Source organism: Dromiciops gliroides, chromosome 4 (assembly GCF_019393635.1).
Source record: "Dromiciops gliroides isolate mDroGli1 chromosome 4, mDroGli1.pri, whole genome shotgun sequence".
Classification (NCBI taxonomy): domain Eukaryota; kingdom Metazoa; phylum Chordata; class Mammalia; order Microbiotheria; family Microbiotheriidae; genus Dromiciops; species Dromiciops gliroides.
The window spans coordinates 59,187,734-59,215,571 of record NC_057864.1 but is presented as its reverse complement, the minus strand read 5'-3'; the positions used below and the strand labels follow the sequence as shown (position 1 = coordinate 59,215,571).

The 27,838-nt window shown below is 43.0% G+C and overlaps 1 protein-coding gene across 2 annotated transcripts in view; it reads right to left on the bottom strand.

Moving 5' to 3' along the window:
• Positions 1-25,079, bottom strand: part of RCSD1 (RCSD domain containing 1) — a 98,325-nt gene extending 73,246 nt beyond the window's left edge. For both annotated transcript variants that reach the window (XM_043963924.1, XM_043963925.1), the window contains exon 1: positions 24,865-25,079. In XM_043963924.1, coding sequence (XP_043819859.1) covers positions 24,865-24,870 — 6 coding nt within the window. In that variant the 5' untranslated portion in view covers positions 24,871-25,079. The remainder of the gene's footprint in view (positions 1-24,864) is intronic.
• Positions 25,080-27,838: the final 2,759 nt, after the last annotated feature.

The following is a 27,838-nucleotide window of genomic DNA, read 5'->3' as shown; positions in this document are numbered from 1 at the left end:
TATTGTGTTAAATATTTATCAATTACATTTTTTGTTTGTTTGTTTTGGTAAGGCAGTTGGGGTTAAGTGACTTGCCCAGGGTCACACAGATAGTAAGTGTTAAGTGTCTGAGGTCAGATTTGAACTCAGGTCCTCTTGAATCCAGGGCCAGTGTTCTATCCACTGCGCCACCTAGCTGCCCCTATCAATTACATTTTAATCTGTTTCCAGCAGGAATGTTACAGGCTCATTGCCCAAGTGTCTGACACATTTGCTCTGAGACAGTATAGTATTCATCCACAGTCTTCAGGTAAGATTGTTCAATTAGTTCCAGAACCATCCAACAAATGATCATTTTGTAAAATAAGTAATGTATATGTTTGGTAAATTGAGATTTTTTTCAGAGATCAAGTTTGCCTTAAACGAGGTTACCATGAAGTCATCCTCAAATAGGTATTATCAGGGTTAAGGCTGGAAAGGAAAACAATGGATGAAGATCTGCCTCTGATTAAATATATGTGCCTTTGCTTTCTAACAACTATCCCAACACGGAAGATGCTGCCTTGTCAGGTAGTGATTTCCCTGGCAATGGAAATATACAAGCATAGTCTTTTGTGTGTGTGTGTGTGTGTGTGTGTGTGTGTGTGTGTGTGTGAGGCAATTGGGGTTAAGTGACTTGCCCAGGGTCACACAGCTAGTAAGTGTCAAGCATCTAAGGCCAGATTTGAACTCAGGTCCTCCTGACTCCAGGGCCAGTGCTCTATCCACTGCACCACCTAGCTGCCCCTACAAGCATATTCTTGATGACCACTTATTGGGGGAAATCCTGTTTCCAATACAGGGGGCCAATGGTAAACCATGCTATACATGGAATAAGGAGAATGTGGGTTTAAATCTTGCACCTAATATTTATGACCTGTGTGACCATGGGTGAGTCATTTAATATCTCTGAGCCTCAGTTTCCTCATCTATAAAAGGAGTATAATAATAATTGCAGCTATCTCACAGGGTTGTTGTGAAAACGAACTGAGAGAATATGTCAAGTGATTCACCAACCTTTAAGTGCTATTAAATTCTGGTGTTTGGCATATAGTAAACACTTAATTAAAAAACTTATTGTGATTATTATTACATAAGATTATAATTATGTTATATTATGCAATTATACTATTTATTATTATATTATATTATATATATCTATTATAGTGGTTATTCTTGAATCACCTCTGAGAACCCTTCTAAGATTCCATGTACTCTATAAATTTTTCCTACCTCTCCTCCTCATCCCTCTGCCCATGAATCAACCCACTAAATTAACTTGGAGTTGTATGGGTGTTTTTTTTTTCCCTAGATGTTAACCAAAAATTTCCCTATAGCCCTTGCCTGCCTTGGGTGGCTACCTGTCATGCTTCCTAGGATCCACAAATTACTCACCCAGACTACTGCAATAGCTGCTGGTGGGTTTTCCTGCCTCAAGTCTCTACCCTCTCCAATCCATCCTGCATTCAGCCACTAAAGTGTATTTCCTAAAACAGCAGGTCCAGTCATGTCACCCTCTCTACTTATAAACTCCCTACTTAACAAACTCCAGTGACTTCCCATTGTCTCCAGGAGCAAGACATTTAAAGCCCTTCCTAACCTAGCCCCCTCCTACCTTCCCAGTCTTCTTACACCTTACTCCTGGGAATATACTCTTCTGATCCAGTGACACTGGCTTTTTGGCTCTTCCATGAACAAGAAACTCCATCTCTTGGCTCCAGTCATTCTCTCCGGCTGCCCCCCATGGAATGCTGGAATGCTGTCTGGAATGCTGTCTCTCCTTCTTTTCAACTACCAACCTCCCTGGCTTCCATTTAAGTCCCAACTAAAATCCTACCTCCTACAGGAAGCCTTCCCCCACCCTTCTTAATTCCAGTGCCTTCTCTCTGTTAATTATCTCCTATTTTTCCTGTATGTAGCTAGCTATGTATATATTGCTTGGGTGTTATTTCTCCTCCTACTCATTAGATTGTAAGCTTGTTGAGGGCAGGGTCTGTCTTTTTCCTCTTTTTATATCCCCCCCCCAATTTAGTACAATACCTAGCATATATTAAATGTTTATTGATTGGTTCATTGAAATTCTGTTGGCATCTTCGCTGAATACCAGTTTGCAGTAAATCTTTACCAAGTGTAGTTTATATACTTTATAGTATGAGTGGTTAAGAAACAACAAAGAATTTTAGAATCTTGGGGCTGCAAGAAAACTCTAGAGCTTACTTTGTCCATCCTGCTCTCTGCCAGGATTGCACTTAATCTTGGGTTTTTGTATTTAAAACCCTCCCAAACACATTTGTTTCTTTTCTATAAACCTAACATTCACCCACTCTTTAATTCAAAAGCATTTTCTTAAGTTCTTGTAGCAAAGTTTCTTAACCTTTTTGTGTGTGTATCTTGAACACCTTTGGCAATCTAGAATAATGTTTCAAATGTCTAAAATAAAATGCATAGGATTATAAAAGAAATCAATTATGTTGCAATATATTTTCTTTTTTTTAAAGTTATAATCTTTAGTGAAATATATTTTTCAAAATAAGAAAAAAAACACAAGTTCACAGACTCCAGGTTAAAAGCCGTTCTGTGAGCAAATAACCATACCAAGACTTATAGGGTTTTTTGTTTTTCAGTCATTTTGATCATGTTTTATGACCTTGTGTGGAGTTTTCTTGGCAAAGATACTAGAGTGGTTTGTCATTTCCTTCCCAGCTCATTTTACAGACAAGGAAATTGAGGCAAACAGAGTTAAGTGACTCATCTAGGTTCACATGGCTAGGAATATCTGAGGCTGGATTTGAACTCAGGTCTTCCTGGCTTCATTGCTTATCTCCAACACTAGCTTGGCTGTGTGGTGTGGGGCAAGTCTGTTAACCTTTCTATGTCTCTTTTTCTTCATCTGTAAAATGAAAGGGCTGGATCTGATGATCCTTAAGGTTCCTCCCAGCTCTAAAATTCAATGAGTAATGAAACATAATAGAAGACAAAGATTCTGCTCTGCAAAAACAATGAATGTGAATGAGAGAGAAGATAAACCTATGTGAAAATGACTGGATACATAGATAATGCTATAGAAATGTGAGGTGTTATTATTACTGCTATTATTACCCAGAGGGATGAAGTCTCCTGCTCAGGGTCACACAGCTAGTTAGTGACAAAGAAGAGAAAGAAAATTTTGCAATTGCTCGTAGTATGCTTTTCTTTTGGCACTTTCTCATTTCTAACAGACCTTAAACACACACAAAGGGCTTATTTATGTGGCTTAGGTATAGGAATTATCATGATAAGCATCATATAAATACAGATAAGAATATGGATTTCCTGTTCACCTTTTGTCCTGACCTTGTATGACTTTCAAGAGAGAAAGGCATGTGGAAAATCCAGGATGGCTGACCCTATTTGACTGACCTTATTAGACCATCAGTCTTATTGCCATTGAAAAAAAGAGTAATAGATTTTAAATCCCAAGGGTTACCTTGTCTGTAACAGAACCCCCTCGGAGCTGGATCATAGTTCCCTCCAAGTGATGACATACACCAGTCTGGCAAATGCTACATAGGCAAAGTGTAAAATGGAGTTGCCTTCATGTCCCTCTCTTGTTTTTCTCCTAAATATCCTTGCTTTTGAAGGGAAAGCCTTCATCTTTTCTTCTAGTCCTACTCACCTTTCCCACTCTTCCCCTCAAAGGAATGAGAAACAAGGGCTTAAGATATATTCGAAGAAAACAGTCTTTGTGTTGGAGAAGAGGCTCAAATTTCAATAGATTACACATAAGAACTCTCTGCCGACCCTGGAGTTGTATGAAACAAGGGTGAGTCTTTGGAGCAAAGGGATGGAGCCATACAGATCTCTTTCCCTGGGGGCCTTCGAGAACAAGGAGATAATGTATGGGAGGAGTTGGAAAAATATAAAGCAAGAGTTATTATCTACCCAGATAAATATACATGAATGAATAGGGATTGGCCTCTCAGTCAGAGAGACCTGGGGTCAAGTTCTTGTCACACGGCACATTAGCCGTGTGACCACCTCTCAGTGCTTCTTTCAGCCTGTGAAGTTACAGATGAGTTCCTTACACTCATGAAGGGAGTCATATGTGTAGATACCCTGCCCCATCCCCCCCCCCAACAAAACAAAACTAATTCCATAAGGGTATAACCCTGCTAGGACTTCTAGCAAGCAGAAGTTTGAACAAGATAAATGTAGAAGATTCCTGCTAATTCCAGGAGACTTTGTCTGCCTCATCATGAATGCCTGACCAATAAAATGTAACATTTTCTCTACATTATACTTTTTCAACTATCACAGTTATTATAGAAATATATAACAAACCTGCCTTGTCTTTCTTTTGCCATGAGATGGCCTCAGCAGAGGGGTACTGAAGTTGCCAACATGCTTCCCATGAGGCACAGAGGCAGATTGCATCACCAGAGGACAACCATCTTTGTTGCCCGGCTCCCATAGGTGGGGTATGCCCAGGGCAAAGTACTTCAAAATGGCATCAATTGAGCCGTATAGGTCTTGGAATAAACCTACTCACATATTTAACATTCATTTGACTGAAACAAACACTTATTAAGAGTCAACCAAGTGGGGGCAGCTAGATGGCGCAGTGGATAAAGCACTGGCCTTGGATTCAGGAGTACCTGAGTTCAAATCCAGCCTCAGACACTTGACACTTAACTAGCTGTGTGATCCTGGGCAAGTCACTTAACCCTCATTGCCCTGCAAAAAAAAACAAAACTAAAAAAAAAAAAAAGAGTCAACCAAGTGCAGAGCATTGTGCCATGTGTTAGGGAGAAACAAGGGTTAAATAACATTCTCCCTGCATTCATGGAGCAAATGAACACTTGTACTTGACCTACGGGTGTGGTCACACTCATCACACCCTTACTATGATTCTGATTTGTTGTTGTTCAGTTCTGATTTCCTGACCCCATGGACCATACTGTCTATGGGGTTTTCTTGGCAAAGATACTGTAGTGGTTTGCCATTTCCTTCTCCAGTAAATTAAGACAAATAGAGGTTAAGTGACTTACCCAGGGTCACACAGCTAGTAAGTGTCTAAGGCTGGATTTGAACTCAGGTCTTCCTGCCTGCAGGCTCAGCTCTCTATCTACTGAGCCACTTGGCTTCCTCCTATGATTCTGATTTAGGGGAAGGTTAATCAATCAATCAACAAACATTTATTAAGCACCTACTACTAGGTGATGCAGTGGATAAAGCACCAACCCTGGAGTTAGGAGAATCTGATTTCAAATCCAACCCCAGACACTTACTAGCTGTGTGACCCTGGGCAAGTCACTTAACCCTGTTTGCCTCAGTTTCCTCATCTGTAAAATGAGCTGGAGAAGGAAATGGCAAATCACTCCAGTATCTGTGCCAAGAAAACCCCAAAGACTCTGTTGCATAGAGCTGAACAACTGAACAATAACAACATATGTTGGGCACTGTGCTAAGTGCTAACATTTGATTGGCTGGTGTCTATACCATTCCTATGCAATAAGGATATGATCTTCATTTTTATTCCAAGCAATGGGAAGAAAATGAATTCCTTTAGTGAAGGAAAAGGGAGCAAAAGAACACATAGAATCTTCTATTGATGGACCAACTGTGTACAGCAAGCAATGCACTCTGTAAATACCAGGAATTAGGTTTCATAGGGCTTAAAGGGTGTGCCATCTTCCCATTATTTGGGAGATATGTCATAGTCTTCTCCTAGAACTGATCATCCATAATCATTTTCACATCTTGGACTACAGATTTGTAGCTAGAGGTAATCTAATTCAGCCCCCCCCCACCCCCGTTTTAAAGATAAACAAACTAAGGCTAATAGAGGGTAATAGACTTGCCCAAGGTGAGGTAGGTAATGAGTCTGAGGCAGGATTTGAACCCAGGTTTTCCTGACTCCAGGAAGAGAACTCTATCCCACTATACCACACTACCTTGCTCAGATCCTAGAACTCACTATAAATTGGGTGGGTGTATCTGGGACTGTCCTGTCCTTAAGGGAGTTGTGATTGTTGGGGCTACCCCTGTACCCTGGAGAATGCCACATGCAGCCAGTTCATGTGTCAATGATGCTCTATCAAGGTGTGAGACCCAAAAGGCAAGGAGGAGAAGGCAGGGAATCTCAAAGCTTTCATGGTATTACTGTTAGATGGTGGCTCTCTGGGAAAGTGGCTATGCCTCAACTGCCTTCTCACCCTGAAAGATCCCTCCTCCCATGAATGAGCTCCTCCCAGACCCTCAGTCCGGGGGAAGGGGCCAGGCCAGCCATCCTCCATTCCCTTCCTGATTCTCCAGCCTTCACTTCCAGGTTGGGCACCTTTCCCTCCTCCCCTTCCCCTCTCCTCTTCTGCCTTTTATATACTATCTTCCCATATTAAAACAAATCCCTTGAGGCCAGGGAACGTCTTTCCTTCTACTTGTACCTGTCTTCCCAGTGCTTAGCACAGTGCCGCACACAGAAATGCTTCATAAAACCACTTTATAAATGCTTGTTGACTTGAACTCCAGAGACTAAAGACAGCTCCTGCAGCAGGGGCAGAAGGTCCTGGTCTTTGTAGCTCCAGCCATGACCATCCAGTGACTGGGCTGTTTGCTGCTCTCTGCTACCCTCCAGTTAACAATCCTTCTCCAGCTCTCTCAGCTCAATCCCAGTGGCCAAAGCTCTGCTACTGGAAGTGATGTGAATGGCCACGGGAACACAGCTGGATTTTCAGAACCTGGTGGAGATGGGCAGCCGAAATGGACGAGATGACAGTGGGTCAAGGAAAGAGCAAGGCTGGGAACAGGGGAACTTGACAAGATTTATAGAAAAGGGCACTTTATCTATCAAAGGAACCAAGGGGAACTAGGAATAAAGCTGAGTGACCTCCTTTTAAAAGATTTACTTTCCAGCCTGTGGACCTGACCCCAGGGTAGGTTTCAAATTTATTTTCTATCCAGAATCCTTTGGGTGCTGGCGCCAGGCAAGACTGCAAGGTTTGTTGGCCACACACTAAAGCAATAAGCCTTAGATACTGTGGAGTGGGGGTGGAGGTGTGTGTGGTGATTTTTAAAGAGCTCTGCACCTACTGCAAGGATTCTTAACTCTTGCCCTAGGGCCAGAGGACCTGAGTTCAAATCCCACATCTGATAATTACTACCTATGTCACCTTGGGCAACAGATTTAATGTCCTTAAACCTCAGTTTCCTCAACTATAAAATGAGGGGACCGGATTAGATCACAGAATCTTTTAGGGGTTTTTTAAGACTATGTTTTCCTAGCTTGCTCAGGTGGGATGTGCAGCGGCTGCTCATGGACTCCCACCCCACCACGATTAGCTTGGGAGCCATGACTTGCTCTGTATCCCACCGAGGCTGGTTCCCTCTCCCGTTGGTCCCCTCCCCCTCCCCCACTCCTCCAGGGATGGTGGTGGCTATCATATTGCCTAACTTGGTATAGGCACTTACCTTAGTGTGGTCACCAGAACGCTTTTAGGTGTACTGAAGCTCAGAACTCAGCTCCAGCTGAGAACCCAGTCTCCTAAACAGAAGGGACTGGGGGAGGAGGGGGTGCCTAGCATAGATTAGGGGTTCTTGACCCTTTTTGTTTTGTGGACTCCTTTGGCAGTTTGGTTAAGTCTATGGACCCCATTCTCAGAATAATGTTTTGAATGCATAGCATTATAAAGAAAATCAATTATACTGAAATAATGATCAAAATATTGTTAAAAACAAGTCCATGGAGCCCAGGCTAAGACCCCCTGGATCAAGTGATCTCTGAGAATCTTTCTGGCTCTGGATCTATAAACCTCTACAATTAGATCACAAACTTCTTGAAGCTAGATACTGATTTTTCTTCTTCTATAGAAAATACACCTCTTGTTTAGAGCAACTGGGTTGATATAGTAGATATAGCTCTGGTCCTGTAGGGAGAAAGGCCTGAATTCAAATCTGACCTTAGACACTTATTAACCACGTAACCCTGGAAAAGTCATTTCATCTCAGTTTTCTCATCTGTAAAATGGGAATAAATAATAATATCTACCTCCCAGGGTTGTTGTGAGGACAAAATGAGATAATATTTGTAAAGTTTTGCAAAGCTTAAAGCATTACATATAATTTTTACTAGTTTTTTTTTATGGGATATTTCAGGGTCAAGACAAGAAGTTGCAGCAGTAGGGAAAGCTAAGTGGTGCAGTGGATAAAGCACTGGCCCTGAATTCAGGAGGACCTGAGTTCAAATCCGACCTCAGACACTTTACACTCACGATGTGTGACCCTAGGCAAGTCACTTAACCCTCATTGCCCTGCCAAAAAAAAAAAAGAAGAAGAAGTTGCAGCAGCCCCTGGTGATAGACACTTGTCCCCCTAGTTTGGGTAACTTTAGCCATTTACAACCCAGATCCCCAAGCTGGTGCTAAGAAAAGTGAGCAACCAAAATCTGTTCCTCTCTTCCCTGGCTCTCTTCTTTCTTCCCTCAGTATCTGGAGGCCAAGGGTTGGAGCCAGGGAGTCCCTGTGGAGATGTCTAAATGCCTGAGCAGAAACAGCTCTGATCCATGATCTCCAGACTCTCCCAATTCAATTCATCAAGCATTTAAAAAGCACCTACTATGTTCTAGCCATGGAATTGGGTACTAAGGATGCAAAGACCAAAAAAATGAAAAATGAGAAAAGGTCCCTGCCTTTAAGGACTTACATTTACAGGAAAGAGAAACAGGATAATTTGGAAAAGGAAGAGAATACTGACAAGGAGGGAGAATTAGGAAAAAAACTTCATAGAAGAAGAGACACCAGAGCTGAGAAGGAAGCCCAGGATTCTAAGAGGCAGAGTTGAGGCAGGACTATATTCCAGACATTAGGGTTTAAAGGTACAGAGATGGGAAATGGGATCTCCATTTCAGAATAAAGCAAATAGATCCAGTTGGCTGGAATGTAGAATGTGTGAAGCAGAGTAATGTGAAATAAATCTGAGGAGGGGGGCTATGGAAAGATCAAGAAGGGCTTTTTTTTAAACATCAATGAGGCAGTCAATAAACATTTATTAATCACTTACTATGTGCCAGGCACTGTGCTAAGCAATAAAGATTTTAAAGAGGTAAAAGATAGTCCCTGCCCTCAAGGAGCTTACATTCTTTTTTTCTTTTTTTGGGTGAGGCAATTGGGGTTAAGTGACTTACTTGCCCAGGGTCACACAGCTAATAAGTGTCAAGTGTCTGAGGCTAGATTTGAACTCAGGTCTTCCTGACTCCAGGGCCAGTGCTCTATCCACTGAGCCACCTAGCTGCCCCTGGGGAGCTTACATTCTAATGGGAAAGACAACAAACAAACAAATGCATATGAACAAGTTATGTACAGGATAAATAGGAAAAAACCAACAGAAGGAATGCTTTAGAATTAAGAGGCACTGGAAAAGGCTCCCTGTACAATATGGGATTTTAGCTGAGACTTGAAGAAAGCCAGAGAGGCCAGTAGGCAGAGATGAAGAGGAAGAGCACTCCAGTTATGAGGGACAGGAAGAGAAAATGCCCTCACCATGCTGAGGAGTCTATATTTTATCCTAGAGGTAATAACATGGTCAGAGCAGTGCTTTAGGAGTATTCATTTGGAGCTGTGTGGAAGATGGATGGACTGGAGAGAGACTGGGAGTAAAGGGAGCTATTGTAACAGCAGGCATGTTGGGTTGAGAGCAGAAGCCGTGTAAATGCAAAGAAGGGGAGGATACAAAAGACAAGGACAGCATCAACAAAACCTGAAGACAGAATGGTGGTGAGGGGCAAGGGAGTGGAAAAAGGCAAGGTGAGTTCTGAGCCCAACTCCCAAGGAACTGGAGTTATGGTTTAGGGCTGGGCTTCTTGCCCAGGTCCCACCGCAGAAAAGGAATTTGTACAAGGATGGAGGGTTGACTGTGCACAGAATACCCATTGATGTGGTGGGTATCACAAGGGTGAGGAGAGGAAAGGGTTCCCTATAATCACACAAATGACAAGGAGATTTCATTCTTTCAAGACTGGACCAAGGGAAAACAGGCCACTAACTTATACAAATCAATCCATTTCTTTGGGGCCTGCTGATCTGGTAAGCTGGAAAGGAGGCTTATTTCAATGTCTTTGTCTCTGCTGTATTCCCAGAGCAAGTTGATGTCCCATATGGTCAAGAGGGATGATTTTGGAGCTGAGATACGGCATTTAGAGGGGGGTGGGATTTTAGAGGTTACCCCCTCATTTAAAAAATATTTCTTTTTCTTGATTTTTTTTACATTACCTTTATTTCTGAATATATCCCAGCTCCCTCACCTACCAGTGAGCCTTTGCTCATGAGGAGAATTTTTAAAGTGAGGGGGAAAAGTAGACCAGTAAAATCAAGCAACAAGTTGACTGTATCTGATAATAGACACAATACTCAATACCCACAGTTCCCCACCTTTGCAAAGAAAGTGCTTAATTTTTTTTTAATAGATGAGAAAATAGAGCCACATGGGAGATGATTGATTTGGCCAAAGGTCACAGGGGTTGTAAGGAGCAAAGCTGGGATATAAACTCAGGTCCTCTGATCCCAAGTCCAACCACCTTTGTAGTTGTTAGCATGCATAGAAAAATATAAATGCATATATACATATTTAAGTTGGAATGCTAAAGTGGGCAGTGTGGGCAATTTTTTTTTTTTAGTAAATCCTTACTAAACTAAAGTCTGGTGTCTTTCTTTTTCTTCTCATCCTTTAGCATGTTCTCAATCTCTCTCTCTTCCTCTCTCTCTCTCTCTCTCTCTCTCTCTCTCTCTCTTCCTCTCTCTCTCTCTCTCTCTCTCACACACACACACACACACATACACAAACACACACACACACACACACACACACACACCTTTTAAATGAAATTTTCCCTGGGCAGGTACATAGAGTCTCCAGTGGGTCTTCCAATAATTAGAGAAGAACTAAGTCACCAAATGACCTTGGGTGTGTTTCTATACCTCTGTTTTCTACTCTGCAAAATGGGATACATCCTCAAAAAAGGAGTCTTCCTAGGGAAGTGAAAAATCAGGACAGAACTTTAAGAGGTAAACATTCTGGGGGAAGGAAGTAAGAGAAGGTGGGGGTGGCTGGCACAGAATTGTCTATGGTTTGTTCAGAGAGCGTTATTATTGGAGAAATGCAGTTTGCCATCCCTGGATTCCTCTGGAACCAAAGCTCTCTCTTTTGCCGCCCTGATAAGATTACCCTGTCTGCTCAGCCACCACAGCCTTCAGATTTCCCACGGACTGAGCTCTCTCTTACTGTTTGGCTCGCTATGGTATGAGGAGCCATGTTGGGGATAAGGGCCCTGAAATTTGACTCCAGGCCAGGAATGTTAAATCACAGCCCTCTGTGATAGGTCTCCCTGCCTGCCTGGGCTCCAGCATTACAGTCTGACTACCTTAGCTGCCCCCCTTCTTTCCTCCCTTCTGATTCAGTCTAGCCAGTGAAAGGTGCCTGGTAAATGGGAGCTATTGTCATTGGGAGTGTTGGCAGATAGATCGAGACAGCCCAATGCAAGTTTGGGTGTACAGTACTTAGAAACCCCCACACACACACCCACACACCCACACACACCCCCCACCCCCAGGCTCAAGTGAGGCCCATCACTCCCTATTCTAGGACCAACCCCCCTCGCTCTTAGCCAGGAATTCCAAGGAAGGCACTAAACATGTGTTTTAATGGGAGACATAAGATAAGGACAGAGTTCTGTTTTTAGTTCTGTGAATGGGTGAATTCTATTATCCTTTTAAATTCAAAGTCATTTCAATTCAACAAGCTCTGAGGACATTCCATAAGTAAGAAACTATGCTAACGATGTAGTGTTGAGAAAGGAGGAGGGATCAAAAGATGACTGAGGTAGATCTGGTCTAGTTGAGAGGGGAAGACATGGACATAAATATGATACATGAGAAAACGCGATAAGTACAAAGTGGAGGGTCAGGCAAAGTGCTTTGAGAAATATGAAACTGGAACAAGGCATCCCTTTCATTTGGGAGGGAGAAGGGTCAGAGAAGCCTTCTGGTCCTCCAAGAAGGTGATGCCTAAGTTAGACCTTTAGAGGGGGGAAACTGAAACAGACAGACAGAGGCAAAGTCCATTCTAAGCATGAGAAAAGATGAGAACAGAGATGGGGAGATAAAAAAGGGATGGATGAAAATGGGGAATGGAAAGTAGTTCAGATTGAATGGAACACAGACTGTGAAGAGGAGTTGTATAAAATAAGCCTATAAAGGTCATTTGGAGTCAGATTTGGGGGACCCTTGAATGCAAGAGTTTATATTTACTCAGGAATCAATGGGGTGCCCACTGAAGATTTATGAGTAAATGTGTAACATGAACAGACTGACGCATTAAGAGAATTTTCTTGTGGACAGATTGGAAAAGGTATGGACTAGAGAAATGAAAATCAGTTAGGAGGCTAACTAGGGGAGCAGAGATAAGGGCCCAAACTTGGATAGTTGCAATGGGAACAGAAAGGAAGGGATGGATGTTAGAGATACTATTGATCAAATCAATAGGATTTGGCAAATGAATTGGATGTAAGTAGTGAGGGAAAGGGGAAGAGTCAAAAATTTCTGGTATATTTGGGAGACATATAATTAGTATCATTGGCATACATTGACATACCAGTTAGTATAATTGGTAGACATTGGTTAGTTAAGTGTAGAGATTGCTTTGGGGAGAAGATAAGGGGTTTAGTTTGGGACCCATTGGATTTGAGATGCCAATGGGTCATGAAAATGGGGATGTTAGAAGATGTGACATTGGAGGTGTGGTGAGAGGTTGAAGGTAGAGATATGATATTTTGAAGGCATCTGTGTATAATATTGACAGTTGAAGCCATAGAAATGGTCAAGAGCAATAAAAAGTTTACGAAGATGGAAACTTGAGGGAAATGTCCACTTTTAAGGAGTGGGAAGAGAACAACAAATCAACAAAGGAAACAGAGGAGTAGCCAGAGAGGTTGGAGAACCAATTAATCAGTCAATAAGCATTTTTTTTGCAGGGCAATGAGGGTTAAGTGACTTGCCCAGGGTCACACAGCTAGTAAGTGTCAAGTGTCTAAGGCTGGATTTGAACTCAGGTCCTCCTGAATCCAGGACTGGTTCTTTATCCACTGTGCCACCTAGCTGTCCCCAAGTCAATAAGCATTTAAGTTCCTACTATGTGCCCAAGTACTGTGCTAAGTACTGGAGATGCAAAGAAAAGCAAAAGACAGTTCCTGCCCTTGAGGAACTCACAATGTAATGGGGGAACCATAGAGTTTTGGTGTAGGGGAATCCAAGGGAGAATGAATCAAGAAGAGAATAGGTAACACCCTATTGTGATGTTCAACAGTAGCCTAGAAATCAAGAAGGGTGAGAACAGAAAAAAAAGGCATCAGATTTAACAATTAGGCAGTCATTAGTGGCCTTGGAGAACATACTTTCAAGAGAATGTCATTTGGAGACAAAAGTCAGAGTGCCAAGAGTTGGGAGCCACAGAGATCTTGTCAGGCTAGTACAATGGGCTGAATCTAATAAGATGTTTGGTAGGGATCAATGTAAAGTCTGTACATAGGGTCAAAAAAACAGTCTCACAAACCCAGACTTATGGAGGTGTCTTGCTAATTCATGTGAAAAAGACCTGGGGTTTGAGTAGATTTCAAGTTCAAAATGAGTTGACAGTAACATGGAAGCCCAAAGTATGAACATAAACACGGTCTGATTTCAGGATGAAGAAGGGGCAAGTACTAGTGTATGTTGCCCTTGTCAGAACACATGGCACCAAATGTTCAGTTCTTGGTGTTACATTCCAGGAATGACTTTGGGAAACTGGAACACTTCCAAAGGAAGGTGGGATATGATGGTGAAAGGACTAGAAACTATACTGAAGGGGGATTGGCTGGAGGAATGTTTAGCTGGAGAAGAGAATCAGGAGAACAGGATAACTGTCTTCAAGTATTTAAAGGGTCATCACATAGATGAGAGATTCAACTTGTTCTGCTTGGTTATAGATGTAGCAGAAATCACAGAGGCAAATTTCAGGTGGAAGTAAAGAAAAGCTTCCTAATCATGAGAGCATGAAAGTACTGGACCCTCTTTTTGCAGATGGGGAATCTAAAGCCGATAGAGGTTAGGTGACTTGACCAGGGTCATGCAGGAAATCTACAGTAGGGCCTGGATTCAAAGCCATGTCCTCTGACTTTAGATGCCAGTTTCTTTCCACAACACCCTTCTGGCCCTGTTAGTGGGTAGTCCATTGTCTGAGACCTTTAAGGGGAAGCTTGATGGTTGCTTGTTAGAGAAGTTGTAGAGGAAATTCCTATTCAGGTATGAGATGACTAGATGACTAAGGTGCTCTCCAACCCTAAAATTCTATGATTCTTTGGGTACAGGAGAAATTGGATGGTGGGAATGAAGGAAATGGAATCAGTAAATGTAAACAACTCTTTGGCAGTGAAGGAGAGAGAGAGAAAAAGAGGGAATGAGAGAGAGAGAGAGAGAGAAGATGACAACTTAAGGAACTATCAGGGTCAAGGAAAGATAGGATTTTTGTTTTATTTTTAAGACTGGGGAGTCCTGGATATATTTACAGGTCAGGAGCCAGAAGAAAGAAGGGAAAGAAAGGGAAGATGCATGATAATGATGGTACAACTAATGGAACAATATCATGGAGACAGGAGGGGGTGGGTAAAGAGATTGGCTTGGCAAGGACAAAGTTCATACCTTCCTCTGAGATTAGAAAGAAGGAAGAAAAGATAGAAGATATTGAAATGCCTAGAGGAGGGGGCAGCTAGGTGGCGCAGTGGATAGAGCACTGGCCCTGCATTCAGGAGGTCCTGAGTTCAAATCCAGCCTTAGACACTTGACACTTACTAGCTGTGTGACCCTAGGCAAGTCACTTAACCCCAATTGCCTCACCAAAAAAAAATGCTTAGAGGAGTTGAGGTACTTTTTGTTGGATGGTATCCATCTTAATAAAGTAAGAGGTAAGGGGCAGCTAGGTGGCACAGTGGATGGAACACCAGCCCTGGAGTCAGGAGGACCTGAGTTCAAACCCAGCCTCAGACACTTGACACTTACTAGCTGGGCAAGTCGCTTAACTCCAATTGCCTCACCAAAAAACAAAAACAAAAACAAATAAAGTAAGAGGTAAGATTAGCTCCTGAAACTAAAGAGAGATGGGGTAGAATTGGTAGAAGAGAAGGTAAAGTTTAGAATAGCTCTGGGGGGAATGTAATGGGGAATGGATAAAAAGGATTGCTGTAGAGCAGTGAAGACCCAGTTGAGATTAGAGAGACTCCAAATCCTGTACTCTATCCACTATCATATTGTTGTTGAGTCATTTCAGTGTGTTTTACTCTTCATGACCTGATTTGGAGTTTCTTGGAAAAGATACTAGAGTGGTTGCCATTTCCACAGATCCTTTAACAGCTGAGGAAACTATGGCAAATAGGATTAAGTGACTAGCCCAGGGTCACTTAGCTAGATAGTGTTTAAGGCTAGATTTGAACTCAAGAAGATGAATCTTCCTGCTTCCAATCCCAGTGCTCTATCCACTCTGCCACCTGGCTGCCCACTAGAACATATGGCTTCCTTATACTTAGTGCAATATATTTTTGGAGGGGGTTGGGGGGGGGAGATGTTTAAAATATTGAAGAGAACACAATTTTCAACAGACTTCCACACCTAGGTTCTTGAGAAGTATCTACTTAGTTATTAATAATTAATATACCAAATTGGCTCACTTACTGTTCCTCACACGGGCCACTCCATCACCCTTCTCCATGACTCTGTATATATTATGCCTGGAATGCACTTTCTCCTCCTTGCTACCTCTTAGAATCTCTGATCTCCTTCAAGACTCAACCCAAGAGCCACCAGACAAGACCATTTCTGATTTCTTCAAAAACCATCTTGTATTTATTTTGTATATTCCAATATCACTGAATTAAGGAACATTTCATTAAGGGCTTACTATGCTCCAGATGTTGTGCTGTATATGCACATGTTGTCTTCCCCATAGAATGTAGACTCTTTGAGGGCAGGGCAGTTTCACTTCTGCCTTTATAGCCCCCAAAGCCTAGCCCAGTACCTAGAACATAGCATGTGTTTATTGGTCGATTGATAATGTGTTTTAAAATGATTAAATTAATAGGGGAAGGGGTGGAGCCAAGATAGCAGAGAAAAGGCAGTGAGCTCCCAAACTCATTACATGATCACTCCAAAAAACATCCAAATAAAGCCATAGGAAAATGCCTGGAGCAGCAAAACTCACAGAAGAATGTGCTGAAATCATCTTCTAACCAAGAATGGCTTGGAAGGTCAGAAGGAGGGAGCTGCTGTGCTAATACAGGAGTTGAGCCCAACCCCACAGTCACCCTGACACAGATCCAGTCCCAAGAAGTCCTCACCAGGGAAGGAAATCCCCAGAGCCTCTGGATCAGCTGAAGCACCAGTGTCATCTAGAGCTAAGCTCACAGTCTGGTGAGTGGGCTGAGCCCTGGGCAGTGGGGAGACTACAGGGGTCTATGCTGGTGCTAAGGCAGAATTGGATTTTTCACCCCTGCTGAGAACCAAGAGGTAGACTTGAGTAGCAGTGGCCCAGGTGGGGGAGGGGCACAGGCTCGTCAGACCTGACAACCACAACACACAAAGCTGGTTGATTAGCAAGTTGGTCTGGGGTCATCTAAGGACCAGGGAACAGGCCTGTCAAGTGAAGAACCTGATTCTCCCTAAATCATACCACCTGGGACTTCTTAAGCTTGAGATACTGCAGCCTGGAAACACTTTAAGGAGCTAAAAGTCAAGTAAAAGAAAGGCAAGATGATCTGACAGAGAAAAGTGAGGACCATAGAAAGTTTCTTCAGTAACAAGGAAGATTGAGATGCACCCTCAGAGGAAGATGTCAACATCAGGGCCCCTATATCTAAAGCTTCCAAGAAAAATATGAATTGGTCTCAGGCCATAGAGGTGCTCAAAAAGGACTTTGAAGATAAAGTTAGAGCGGTAGAGGAAAAAATGGAAAGAGAAATGAGGGAGATGCAGGAAAGACATAAGAAAAAAGTCAACAGCTTGAAAAGTCAAATTGGCCAAATGGAAAAGGAGGTACAAAAGCTCTCTGATGAAAATAATTGTCTAAGAATTAGGATTGAACAAATGGAAGTCAGTGACTATAAGAAACCAAGACACAATAAAGCAAATCCAAATGAATAAAAAAAATAGAAGGCAATGTGAAATATCTTCTGGGAAAAACTGCTGACCTAGAAAATAGGTCCAGGAGAGATAATTTGAAAATTATTGGTCTACCTGAAAACCATGATCAAGAAAAGAGCTTAGACATCATCTTCCAAGATATTCTCAGGGAAAATTGCCCTGAAATTCTAGAAGAAGAAGCTAAAATAGAAATTGAAAGAATCCACCAATCACCTCCAGAAAGAGATCCCAAAAGGAATATTATAGCCAAATTCCAGAGCTCTCAGGTCAAGGAGAAAATATTGCAAGCTGCCAAAAAGAAAGAATTCAAGTACTGTGGAGCCCCAGTCAGGATAGCACAAGATCTAGCAGCTTCTACATTAAAGAACTAGGATTACAACCAAGTATCATCTACCCAGCAAAACTCAACACAATCTTTCAGTGGAAAAAATGGGACTTTAATGAAAAAGAAGACTTTCATATATTTGTGATGAAAAGACCTGAACTGAATGGCAAATTTGACTTTCAAATACAAGACCCTAGAGAACCATAAAAAAATGGAGCTGGGGGACATACCTGGGGCCGTACAGTGGGCGACTGTCTTGTGTCTGAAGCTGGGTTTTGGCTGGGATCCCCCTGGGTCCAGGGGTGATGATTTGTCCACTGTGTCACTTAGCTAGGTGATGACATCTTTAGGGTTAAACTGAGGGGTGAAGGAAATTCACTGGGGGAGGGGGAAGGGCAGAGGTGAAATCCTACATGAAAAAAACAAGAAAAGGCTTATGGAGTGGGGGAAGAGATGGGAGAGGAGCAGGGCAGTAAATGAATTTTGCATTCATCAGAAAAGGCTCAAAGACCTTAAACTCATCAGAGCTGCCTCAAGGAGGGACTAACACACACACCCAACTGGGTGGAGTAATCTATTTAATCTGGGCAGTAAATGAGCCTAACACTCCTCAGAATTGGCTCAAAGACCTCAATCTCATTAGAACTGGCTCAAGGAGGGAATAATGTACACACTCAATTGGGTGGAGTAATCTCTCTAACCCTGCAGGAAAATAGGAGGGGAAGGGGATAAAGAGAGAGGGGCAAAAGAAGGAAGGGCAGAGTGGGGTACAGACAGAAGCAAATCCCTTTCAAAGAGTGATAGGATGAAAGAAGATGGATAATAGAATAAATATCATGGGGAAGGGAATAGGATGGAAAGGAAACAGTTAAGAATAGTAATCATGAAAAAGAGAAAAGGGGGAAAAATTATACAAAAAATATTTATAGCAACTCTTGGTGGAGGCTAAGAATTGAGAATCAAGGGAATGTCCATCAATTGAGGAATGATGGAAAAAGCTGTGCTATATGATTATAGTGGAATGGAAAGACTAATGAACATCTATGTATAGTGAAGTGAGCAGAGCTGGGAGGACATTGTGCATAGTGACAGCAGTATTGTTTAATGAGAAATTGTGAATGACTTAACTGCTCTCAGCAATGCAATGATCCAAGACAATCCCAAAGAACTAATGAGGAAGCTTACTATGCACCCCTATAGAAAGAACTGATAAAAAGAACATTTGTGGATTGTACATATATAACCTGGTTGCGATCTTGTGGAGGAGGGAGGAAAGGGAGGGAGGGAGAAAAATTTGGAACTCTAAATCTTATGACAATGAATGTTGAAAAGTACCTTTACATGTAACTGGAAAATAAAATAAATGTTTGTTGAGATAGCAAAAAAATAAAAAACAAAAAAATAATAGGGGAGGTCATAGGAGGAGGGCTCTGAGGGGGTCAGAGAGGAGGTGCATCTGACCTGGAACCTGAAGAACAGGAAGGACATCTACAGAGGGAGATTGTGGAACTTAGAGTTGGTAGTAACATGGGGCTTAGGATAAATCAGAAGAAGTTTTTCCTGTGAGAAGCAAAATCAAAGGATAAGCAGATAACAGGACAAACATATTGAGGAATCAAGTGACTATTAAAGTGACCAACTAGATGTCAGGACAGACATATTGAAGAAGGGGAGATAAAATTCTATAGCAGGAACATTAATTAGGTGTGTCTACTACCAGAGCTAGGAGATGAAGATAACCCCAAAGGTCAAGACCATCATTTCAAAAAATCCCCTTAACTCTCAGGAATATGACAAGCATCCAGGCTTTCCCCACCCCCCCACCCCCCCAAAAGAGTACTTTCCATTTTCAGGTGGTCACTGCCCTTTGTCTGGTTCTAGACTCTCCTCCTGGCCATATCCCCTTGTGCCAAATAAAAACCCCGCTTTTATCTTCTTTCTTTCTTTGTTTATTTATTATAAGTGAGGCATTTGGGGTTAAGTGACTTGCCCAGGGTCACACAGCTGGTAAGTGTTAAGTGTCTGAGGTCAGATTTGAACTCAGGTACCTCTGACTCCAGGGCCGGTGCTCTATCCCCGATTTTATCTTTAATCAGGACATGTGCAAGTTTCAATTCTTTAATAGAGGAAATCCAAGGACCAGTATTTTTTTGCCTTTTCCACTGCTACAGTAGGGGTAGGTAAAAGCTTTCTAGTCCAAACCCCTTCATTTTTTAGTAGTGACCAGGTGGCACAATGGATAGAGGGCTAGGGAATGAGATTCAGTTAGGTTAAGTGATGCGCCCAAGGTGGCTACTAAGAAATAGAGTTGGTACTGCACAAGGAAACTGAGGCATAGAGAGGTTAAGTGACTTGTCTAGGACAACACATCTAGTAAATGTCAGGGGTAGGATCTGAATCCAGCTCTTCTTGACTTCAGGTACAGCATTCTATCTACTGCATTAAGCTGCCTTTACTAGGAAAATGAGATCCAGTTAGGTTAAGTGATGTGCCCAAGGTGGCTACTAAGAAATAGAGTTGGTACTTATAAACTCCAAATCTAGTATTCTTTCCTCTACTTCCATATTGGGAGAGTAGGGGTAAGGGTAGGAGTTTGGCCCAAACACCTGCAAAGACTCAGACATGGAAAAGGGCAGGATGAGAAGGAAGGAAGGTGAGAGGTCCAGCATGACTGAAGGTTAGTTTAGTGTGTCCACCCTATGAAGCAAGAGTGAAGTCAGAGGCTGATCATGCTCTGAAAACAGGCTCCCTAAGAAGTTTAGCCAGGAATCAGTTGGAATGAATGAATGAATGAATGAATGAATGAATGAATGAATGAATGAATGAATGAACCTTGGTGTCCTCACTGGAGTTACTCTATGTGCTTGAAAGTGACCAGACTCTATTTCATTAAAAAATAAATTATATAATTCACGCTGTTCACAGATTTAGTCCCGGCTCTCCCTCTAATTAATTATTGGGGCTTGGCATAACCACAATTCCCAAATGCCCAGATTTAGAATGGAAAGGAATTTTAGAGTTCATCTAGTCTAACCATGCCCCCATCCCCCCACCCCACCCCACCCTCCATTTCACAGAGGAGGAAACTGAGGTCCAGAGAGGTTTAAGTGGTTTACCCAAATAACACAAGGAGTAAAAGGAAGGTTTGGGATTTGAAACTGGGCCTTTAACTCCAAAACTAGCCCTCTCTCCCTCGTGCCAGGCTGCCAACCCTTGCATCCTGGAGTCCCGAGCAACTTTTCTCAAAGGAAATTTACCTTTGGCCCTAGGGGACCCCTTTTTTCGCCATGGACCTGGCTCAGACAGTAGCTACTTAGGCTGGGCCATTCAAAATGTAACCCTGTAAAATGAGTCCTCTGGGAACTCTGTTCTGCCTTTGGGCCTCAGGCAACAACCTGCCTTAGAGCCCAAAATTGGCCTCCTCTTATCTCTCAGCCATTTTTTATTTCTTTTTTTGCAAGCGGATTAGACAGGTCTTTAAGTGGGAGTAGTTATAAATCACTGTGAGCCCCAGCAGGGCCCTGATAGAGCTTACTGGAGATCCCTTCCAGGAGGGAAAACCAACCCTCAAGGCTGAGGCCTTTCCTTCCCTTGTGGTTCCTTTGACCCAGCCCAAGAGAAGTGTGTCACAACTTCACTCTCCCCAGGAAACCGCTTAGAGCCCGAGGGCCTACTTGGCCTGCTCTTGCCTTGCTGATGTCCGTGGCTTCTGAACCATACCTGGGAGGAATGGAGGGCTGCTCAGACTCAAATCTGCCCCAGCAGAAGCTGCCCAGGTCTTAAACATGAGCGCACCGACTCGTTTTGGGGCAGATGAGCCTCTGGTACTGTCTGGGTTTGCTCACTCGGAGGCAGTCTCCATGGACAGCCTACTAGAAATCCTTAAATAACTAAAGTTCCTTCCTGCTTTAGGGATCGCCTCACACTCTACAGCCAACAGCAGTGGGACCAACCTCAGCACTGAGTTACAAAATGAGTTTGTGAAAACATTGAAATATTGCACATTAAACCTCCAAGGTGACTCAAGGAAGCCTTAGCTGGCCTTGAGGGTGGGGGTTGGGGGTTGGGGGCTCCTAGTTCTGTCCCTGTGGGAGACATCATGCCATCTTGAGTGTGGTGTAGTGGAAAGAATCTGAACTTTGTTTTACAAGATGGGCATGATGATCCTAGCTCTGAAGCTCTGTAGAAACAGTAAGTCACAATGAGAAAGTCACCTCAACTCTGTGAACGTCAGTTTCCTCATCTGTAAAATGGGGTTAGCAATAGTCCGGTGGGGTTTTAGAATCAAGTCGAGTCAACAATCATTTCTTTAGCCCCCAGTTTGTGTCAGGTACTGTGCTAAGCACTGGAGGGTACAAAGAAAGGTAAGAGACAGTCCCTGTTCTTCTTGAGAAGCTGCTGTTTTAATAAGAGGGACAACATGCAAACTATTTGCAATCAAGATACAGGATAAATTGGATATAACTTCAGAGGGGAAGCCCAGACATTAAAAAAGACTGGCAGGGAGCAGCTAAGTGGCACAGTGGATAAAGCATCAGCCCTGGATTCAGGAGGACCTGAGTTCAAATCCAGTCTCAAACATTTGACACTTACTGGCTGTGTGACCCTGGGCAAGTCACTTAACCCTCATTGCCCTGTCCAAAAAAGAACAAAAACCAAAAATAACTGGCAAAGGCTTTTGTGCAAAATGTACCACAGGGGACGCTTAAAAGGAGCTAGGAAAAGCAGGAAGTAGAGATGAGAATCAAGAGAGTTCCAGGCACAAAGAACAAATAGCCATTAACCATCCCTGGGGTTGATAGGAGCACTGCGTTCAAGGCATACCAAGATCTGTTGCATTGGATCATAGAGCATATGGAGGGGATAATGTGGAAGAAGTTAGTCTGAAATCCTCCTCAGTCCCTCAATAGCTGTACAACTTGAGGCAAGTCACTCAGCTGTCAACGTCTCAGTTTGCTCATTTGGAAAACAGGAATGAGAATACATGTACTGCCCACCTTGTAAGGCTGTTTGTGAGGAAAGTATTTTGCAAACTTTGAAGCACTCTTCGATTGCAAGCTCTTATTATTGTTATACACCTACCCAGGATGTTGTGAAATTAGGGAGTGGTTTGGGAGGGTACTTTGTGCTTCTTGGAGAAAGATTGTACAGTTCATTAGAAAGTAATGGTCATTCTCCCACTAGCCATGTACATGACAAGCTCAGAATGGAACATGCCACCAGAATGCAGAATGTTCAAAAGGCAGTTTCTGGGGTCAAGGGGACTACTGGGGCTACGAGGAATCTACCAATTTTCAGCCCCAGCATGCTTTTCTCTTATCTGCTGGTTGAGGTTAGATTTGTCTCTCTTAGGTGACCCCTCTAGGGATGCTCTTTCTACTGCTACACCTTTCTCTTGTGATATCCAAAGCCCTACCTAACACTACTTGAAGTCAAGAATCGTGGGAGTACCATGTAGTTTATGGTAGACATTAACAGAAGTTACAAAAACAGAGTGAGGGCAAGGGGTAGAGTAAAGGCAGCCATGACGTCACTGGCCATGGGACATCTGATACCCCTAGCGGGGGAATTACCAATGGTATCAATAACTCACATTTATGAAGGGCATTATAAATTACAAAGTGCTTTCATCATTGGTTCATGGGATTGATAATTGGGAGGGAACTGAAAAGCTGTCTAGTCATACCCATCTCCTATCTCCATCTCCCATCTCCATGCCTTTGTACAAGCTGCCCTCAGTACTAAGCACAACCACACACACCCTTCTCACCTCTACCTCTACCTTCTTTTTAAGTTCCACCTGGGAGGCCTTTCCTGATTCCACCCAGTGACTACTGTCTCCTCCTACCAGTCAACAAGAAAAAATACCTTGTATTTCTTTTGTCTATACTTATGTGCATTTATGTTTCCCGAATAGGATGTAAGCTCTTTGAAGAAGGATAGTGTTTCATTTTTGCTTTTGTATTCGCAGTGCCTAGCACAGGGCCTGACACAGAGTATATACTTATTAAATGTTTGGTGATTGACACTCCAGCTCTCCTTCTGCAAATGAGAAACCTGAAGCCAACAAAAGTTAAGTTTAAGTGACTTGTCTGAAGTCACACAGAAAGAAAGCGTCAGAACCAGAATTCTAACCTAGGTTTTCCGATTCGAAATTAAGTGCTTTTTTTTCCCTATCACACTCTCTTGAAGGTAGGTAGCATTTATTTTGGTCTGTTGAATTAATCAGTCTTCGGACCTTCCTGTGTTGAAACTCCCTTTATCGATGCTGGTGGGCAACTTCATAGTAATCTGCAGTCTTAGTTGTCTGGGGGAATTGAGAGGTTAAGTGATTTCCCTGGTTACAGTCACATCAGAAACAGAATTTGAACCTATGTCTCTACCTAATTCTCGAGACTACTTCTCCACGACAGGTATAATTATCTCTACTTTATAGATAAAGGAACTAAGGTTCGTAGTCACAGAGCTAGTGAGTGACGGAGCTCAAACACAGCTCTCTCTTTATTCCGAATCTTTAAGTTTGGGAAATAGAGGAGAATATTTCTGAGTTCATCTGGTAAGGGTGGGGGGAAGGGGCAGAGAAGCACCAAGCCTTTACTATGTCCCACCATACATGTATAGACCACGCTGGAAAAGATTACAGAGCAATCAAGGAAGAGCGAACATCCTCTGAGTGCTTAGCTAAGGGGGATTTTTCGGGAAGTGATGGGAGAGATGAGCTAGAGCAAAAGCAAGACTTCAGAAACAATCTAGCGACTGGTCCCCCCGTCTGCAGAAAGAACTTGTGTTCCCAAAGGGCTTGCATCAAAGGGAAGTTTTTGCCATTTGTTTCTGTTTTAGGACCCATGCCTGCAAACTCTTGGGCTTCCGCTTTCTTCAGTTTCTCTCTTGTGCTTGCTGATTTCTACTTGAAAAAATTCCACAGCCATTGAGATCACTAATCAAAAAGTTTCAAAGCCCTTAGAAGCTTCACCCTTTTTTTTTTTTCCCAACTCTCCCTCTTTTCCTACTGACCCCCTGCACCATCCCCTGGGAGGAAATGAGAGTCCTTGCCCAGATTAGGGGGGATTGAGGGCGGTGGAGAAGCCCGAAGGGTCTGTGAAGGATATGTCCAGAATAGCAAGTCCTTGTCCTTCTCCTGTGGCCAACTCAGAATGACCCTCATATGACCTTCTGTCTCCCCCCTCCCCTTCTCGAGATGGTACCATGTGAAGTGGAGGTAACATTCAGTCAATCTAGGAGTCAGTCACATACTCTATGATCTACACTGCTCATGAGAAACCCAGACATTAATGCTCACGCACATGATTTTAAGCAACAAACTTCCATTACCTCCATGTCTTCCAGGTGTAGAGTGAGTGTCTGCTGAGGAATCCTTCGTATGAAGCTTGTGCCCTGATCCTCGTGGGGCTTGCTGAATTTTCCCTTTTCTTAGCCCTGCCCAGGCAAAGTTTCTAGCACCAGGCAGTGCACGAGGGCAGTCACAGAGCCCCAGCTCAGCTTGAGAACTGACAGAGACCAGAGTGGCTGTGCACTAGAGAACAAGGAAGGAGGGAGGGAGGGAGGAAAAGAGGGTGGGGAGAGGAGGAGAGGAGGCAAGGCAATCAGGGTTTAAATTTAGACACAAATCTAAACAGATACTGTCCCTCCCAGAGTGCAGAACTCAAGAGAAGGAGCAGCAAATTACATTAATCTGCCCAAACATGGGGATGAGATGCTTGCATTTCCCCATTTTCCCTCTTTATTTTTACTGCCCACTTTACTTCCATCTGTCTGTACTTATTCTCTTTTCATACTTTCCCACTGTTTTTATTATACTGTCTGTTGGTCCTCTAAAATTGATCGCTCTTGATTGCTTGCTCTCTCTCCTCTCCTCTCCTCTCCTCTCCTCTCCTCTCCTCTCCTCTCCTCTCCTCTCCTCTCCTCTCCTCTCCTCTCCTCTCCTCTCCTCTCCTCTCCTCTCCTCGCCTCTCCTCTCCTCGCCTCTCCTCTCCTCGCCTCTCCTCTCCTCGCCTCTTTCTCTCTCCCCCCACTGTCTCCTTTCCCTTCCTTCCATTCCTCCTTCCCTTCCCTCCCTTCCTCCCTCCCTCCTTTCCTTCCTCCTTCCCTCCTTTCTTTCCTTCCTTCCTCCCTCCCTCCCTTTCTAACTCCTTTCCCTCTCTCCATCTTCCCTACATTCCTTCATTCTTTCTTTCCCTCCTTCTCTCCCTTCCTTCCTTCCTTCCTTCCCTCCCTTCCTCCTTTCCATCCTCTCTCTCCTTCCCCTTTTCATTCTTTCTCCCCTTTTATTGCATGAACTTCGCACCTGGCTTATGAATTGGGAGAGAAGTAAGACAATTTGTCACCAGTTGGCTATATATTTCTCTACTTCTATGGAGGTGAAGCAATGAGTACCTATTAGACAGGCTTCAGGGCTATGTGGAGAACGGGACTAACATTTTCCATTTTCCATCTCTTTTTCCATACACCTCCCAGACACAGATTTTCAGGAAGCCACTTTCTCACTTTATTTATTTATTTATTTATTTATTTTTTAAAAAAAGAAAAGCAAAGAATCCAAGAAAAGTTTTCCAAGTTCACTGCAATAAATCTTTCTTCCCCTCTACTCCTGATTTATGGTGTTATAGGCATTGCATTTTGCTGGGAATTTTAGCTTCACAAGCTGTTAGCACTCAGCAAATGTTTTTTTCTCCATTCCCATCCAAATCAGTAAAAGGCAAAATACACCAAATTCCCATCAGGCCCATTATAGTAATCATTCCACAATTCCTCCCTAGATAGTCTGTCCCCTCCCCCACAGGGAGACCAGGGAGGCATTGAAGGTGGGGGTGGGGTGGGAGGGATGAAGGGAGAGGAATTTAGACAGGGATCCTTCTCTGCTGCCAGTTCTGTGTCCTGAGTCACAGCCAGGAAGAGCCACAAGCCCCAAGGGCTGCTGTTTCTGTAGCTCTGCTTTTAGGACAGAGAAGAGGAGGGGAAAAAAAAGGTTAAGACTATATATACACATATATACACATATACACATTACATGTGTGTTATATACATATATACACATTCAGATATCAGTATACAAAGTGGGGGGTTTCTTTTACTGAAACATATTATTCAATAGCTCTCCCTTGTCTCAGCCAGCCCAGAGTGGGGCTTCAACTCAACGCAACCTGCATTTAAGAACCTACTGTGTTTAAGTCTCTATGCTAGGTTATGGGGATACAGAGACCCAAAAGAGGAGAGAGGGAGGAAGGAAGGAAAAGAAAAGAATAAAAGAGGGAAAATAAAAAGAAGAGGAAGGAAGAATAGTCCCACCTTCATGGACACATATTCTACTGGTCAATAAAACATGGAGACAAAAAAGTATATAAAATAGAGTAGTAATCGATACTTTTTTTGGGGGTGGGGCAGTGAGGGTTAAGTGACTTGCCCAGGGTCACACAGCTAGTAAGTATCAAGTGTCTGAGACCGGATTTGAACTCAGGTCCTCCTGACTCTAGGGCCAGTGCTTTATCCACTGTGCCACCTAGCTGCCCAATTAATCACTAATCAATAAATATTTATTAAGCACCTACTATGTAACCAGGCACTGTTCTAAGTAGTAACAAGTAGGAGGCTCAGGAAAGGCTTCCCCTAGAATCTGGCATCTGGATTGAGCCATGAAGGAAATTCAGGACTGAGTCAAGTTGTCAACTAGCATTTAAGTACCTACTGTGTGCCAGGTACCACATTAAGTGCTGAGCATACAAAGAAAGGGGAGAGAATGGTCCCTGCTTTCCAATAGCTTACAGTCTAATGGGAAAAACAACATGTTAACAACTATGAACAAATGATAGATAGATAGATAGATGATAGATGATAGGAAGGAAGCAAGGAAGGAAAGAAGATAGGTAGGTAGGTGGGTGGGTAGGTAGATATAAAATAAATTGGGGGTAGTCTCTGAGGGAAAGCTCTAAGATTAATGAGGACTAGGAAAGGCTTCTTGCAAAAGGTGGGACTTCGAAGAAAGCCAGGGAATGTAGGAGTTGGTCATGAGAAAGGAGAGCAGTCCAGGAATGGGAGACAACCGTTGAAAATGCTTCATCTGGAGATGGAGTGTCTTGGGAGAGAAACAGCAAGGGAGCAGCTTCATTGGCTCATCACTGGTTCAATCCCTGCTTCATAGAGTCCTTCCAGGGAAGGAAGGAAGGTGTAAGACTGGAAAGATACCGGAGGTCCAGGTTATGAAGGGCTTTAGAAACCAAAAAGAAAGGGGCAGCTAGGTGGTGCAGTGGATAAAGCAGGACCTGAGTTCAAATCCGACCTCAGATACTTG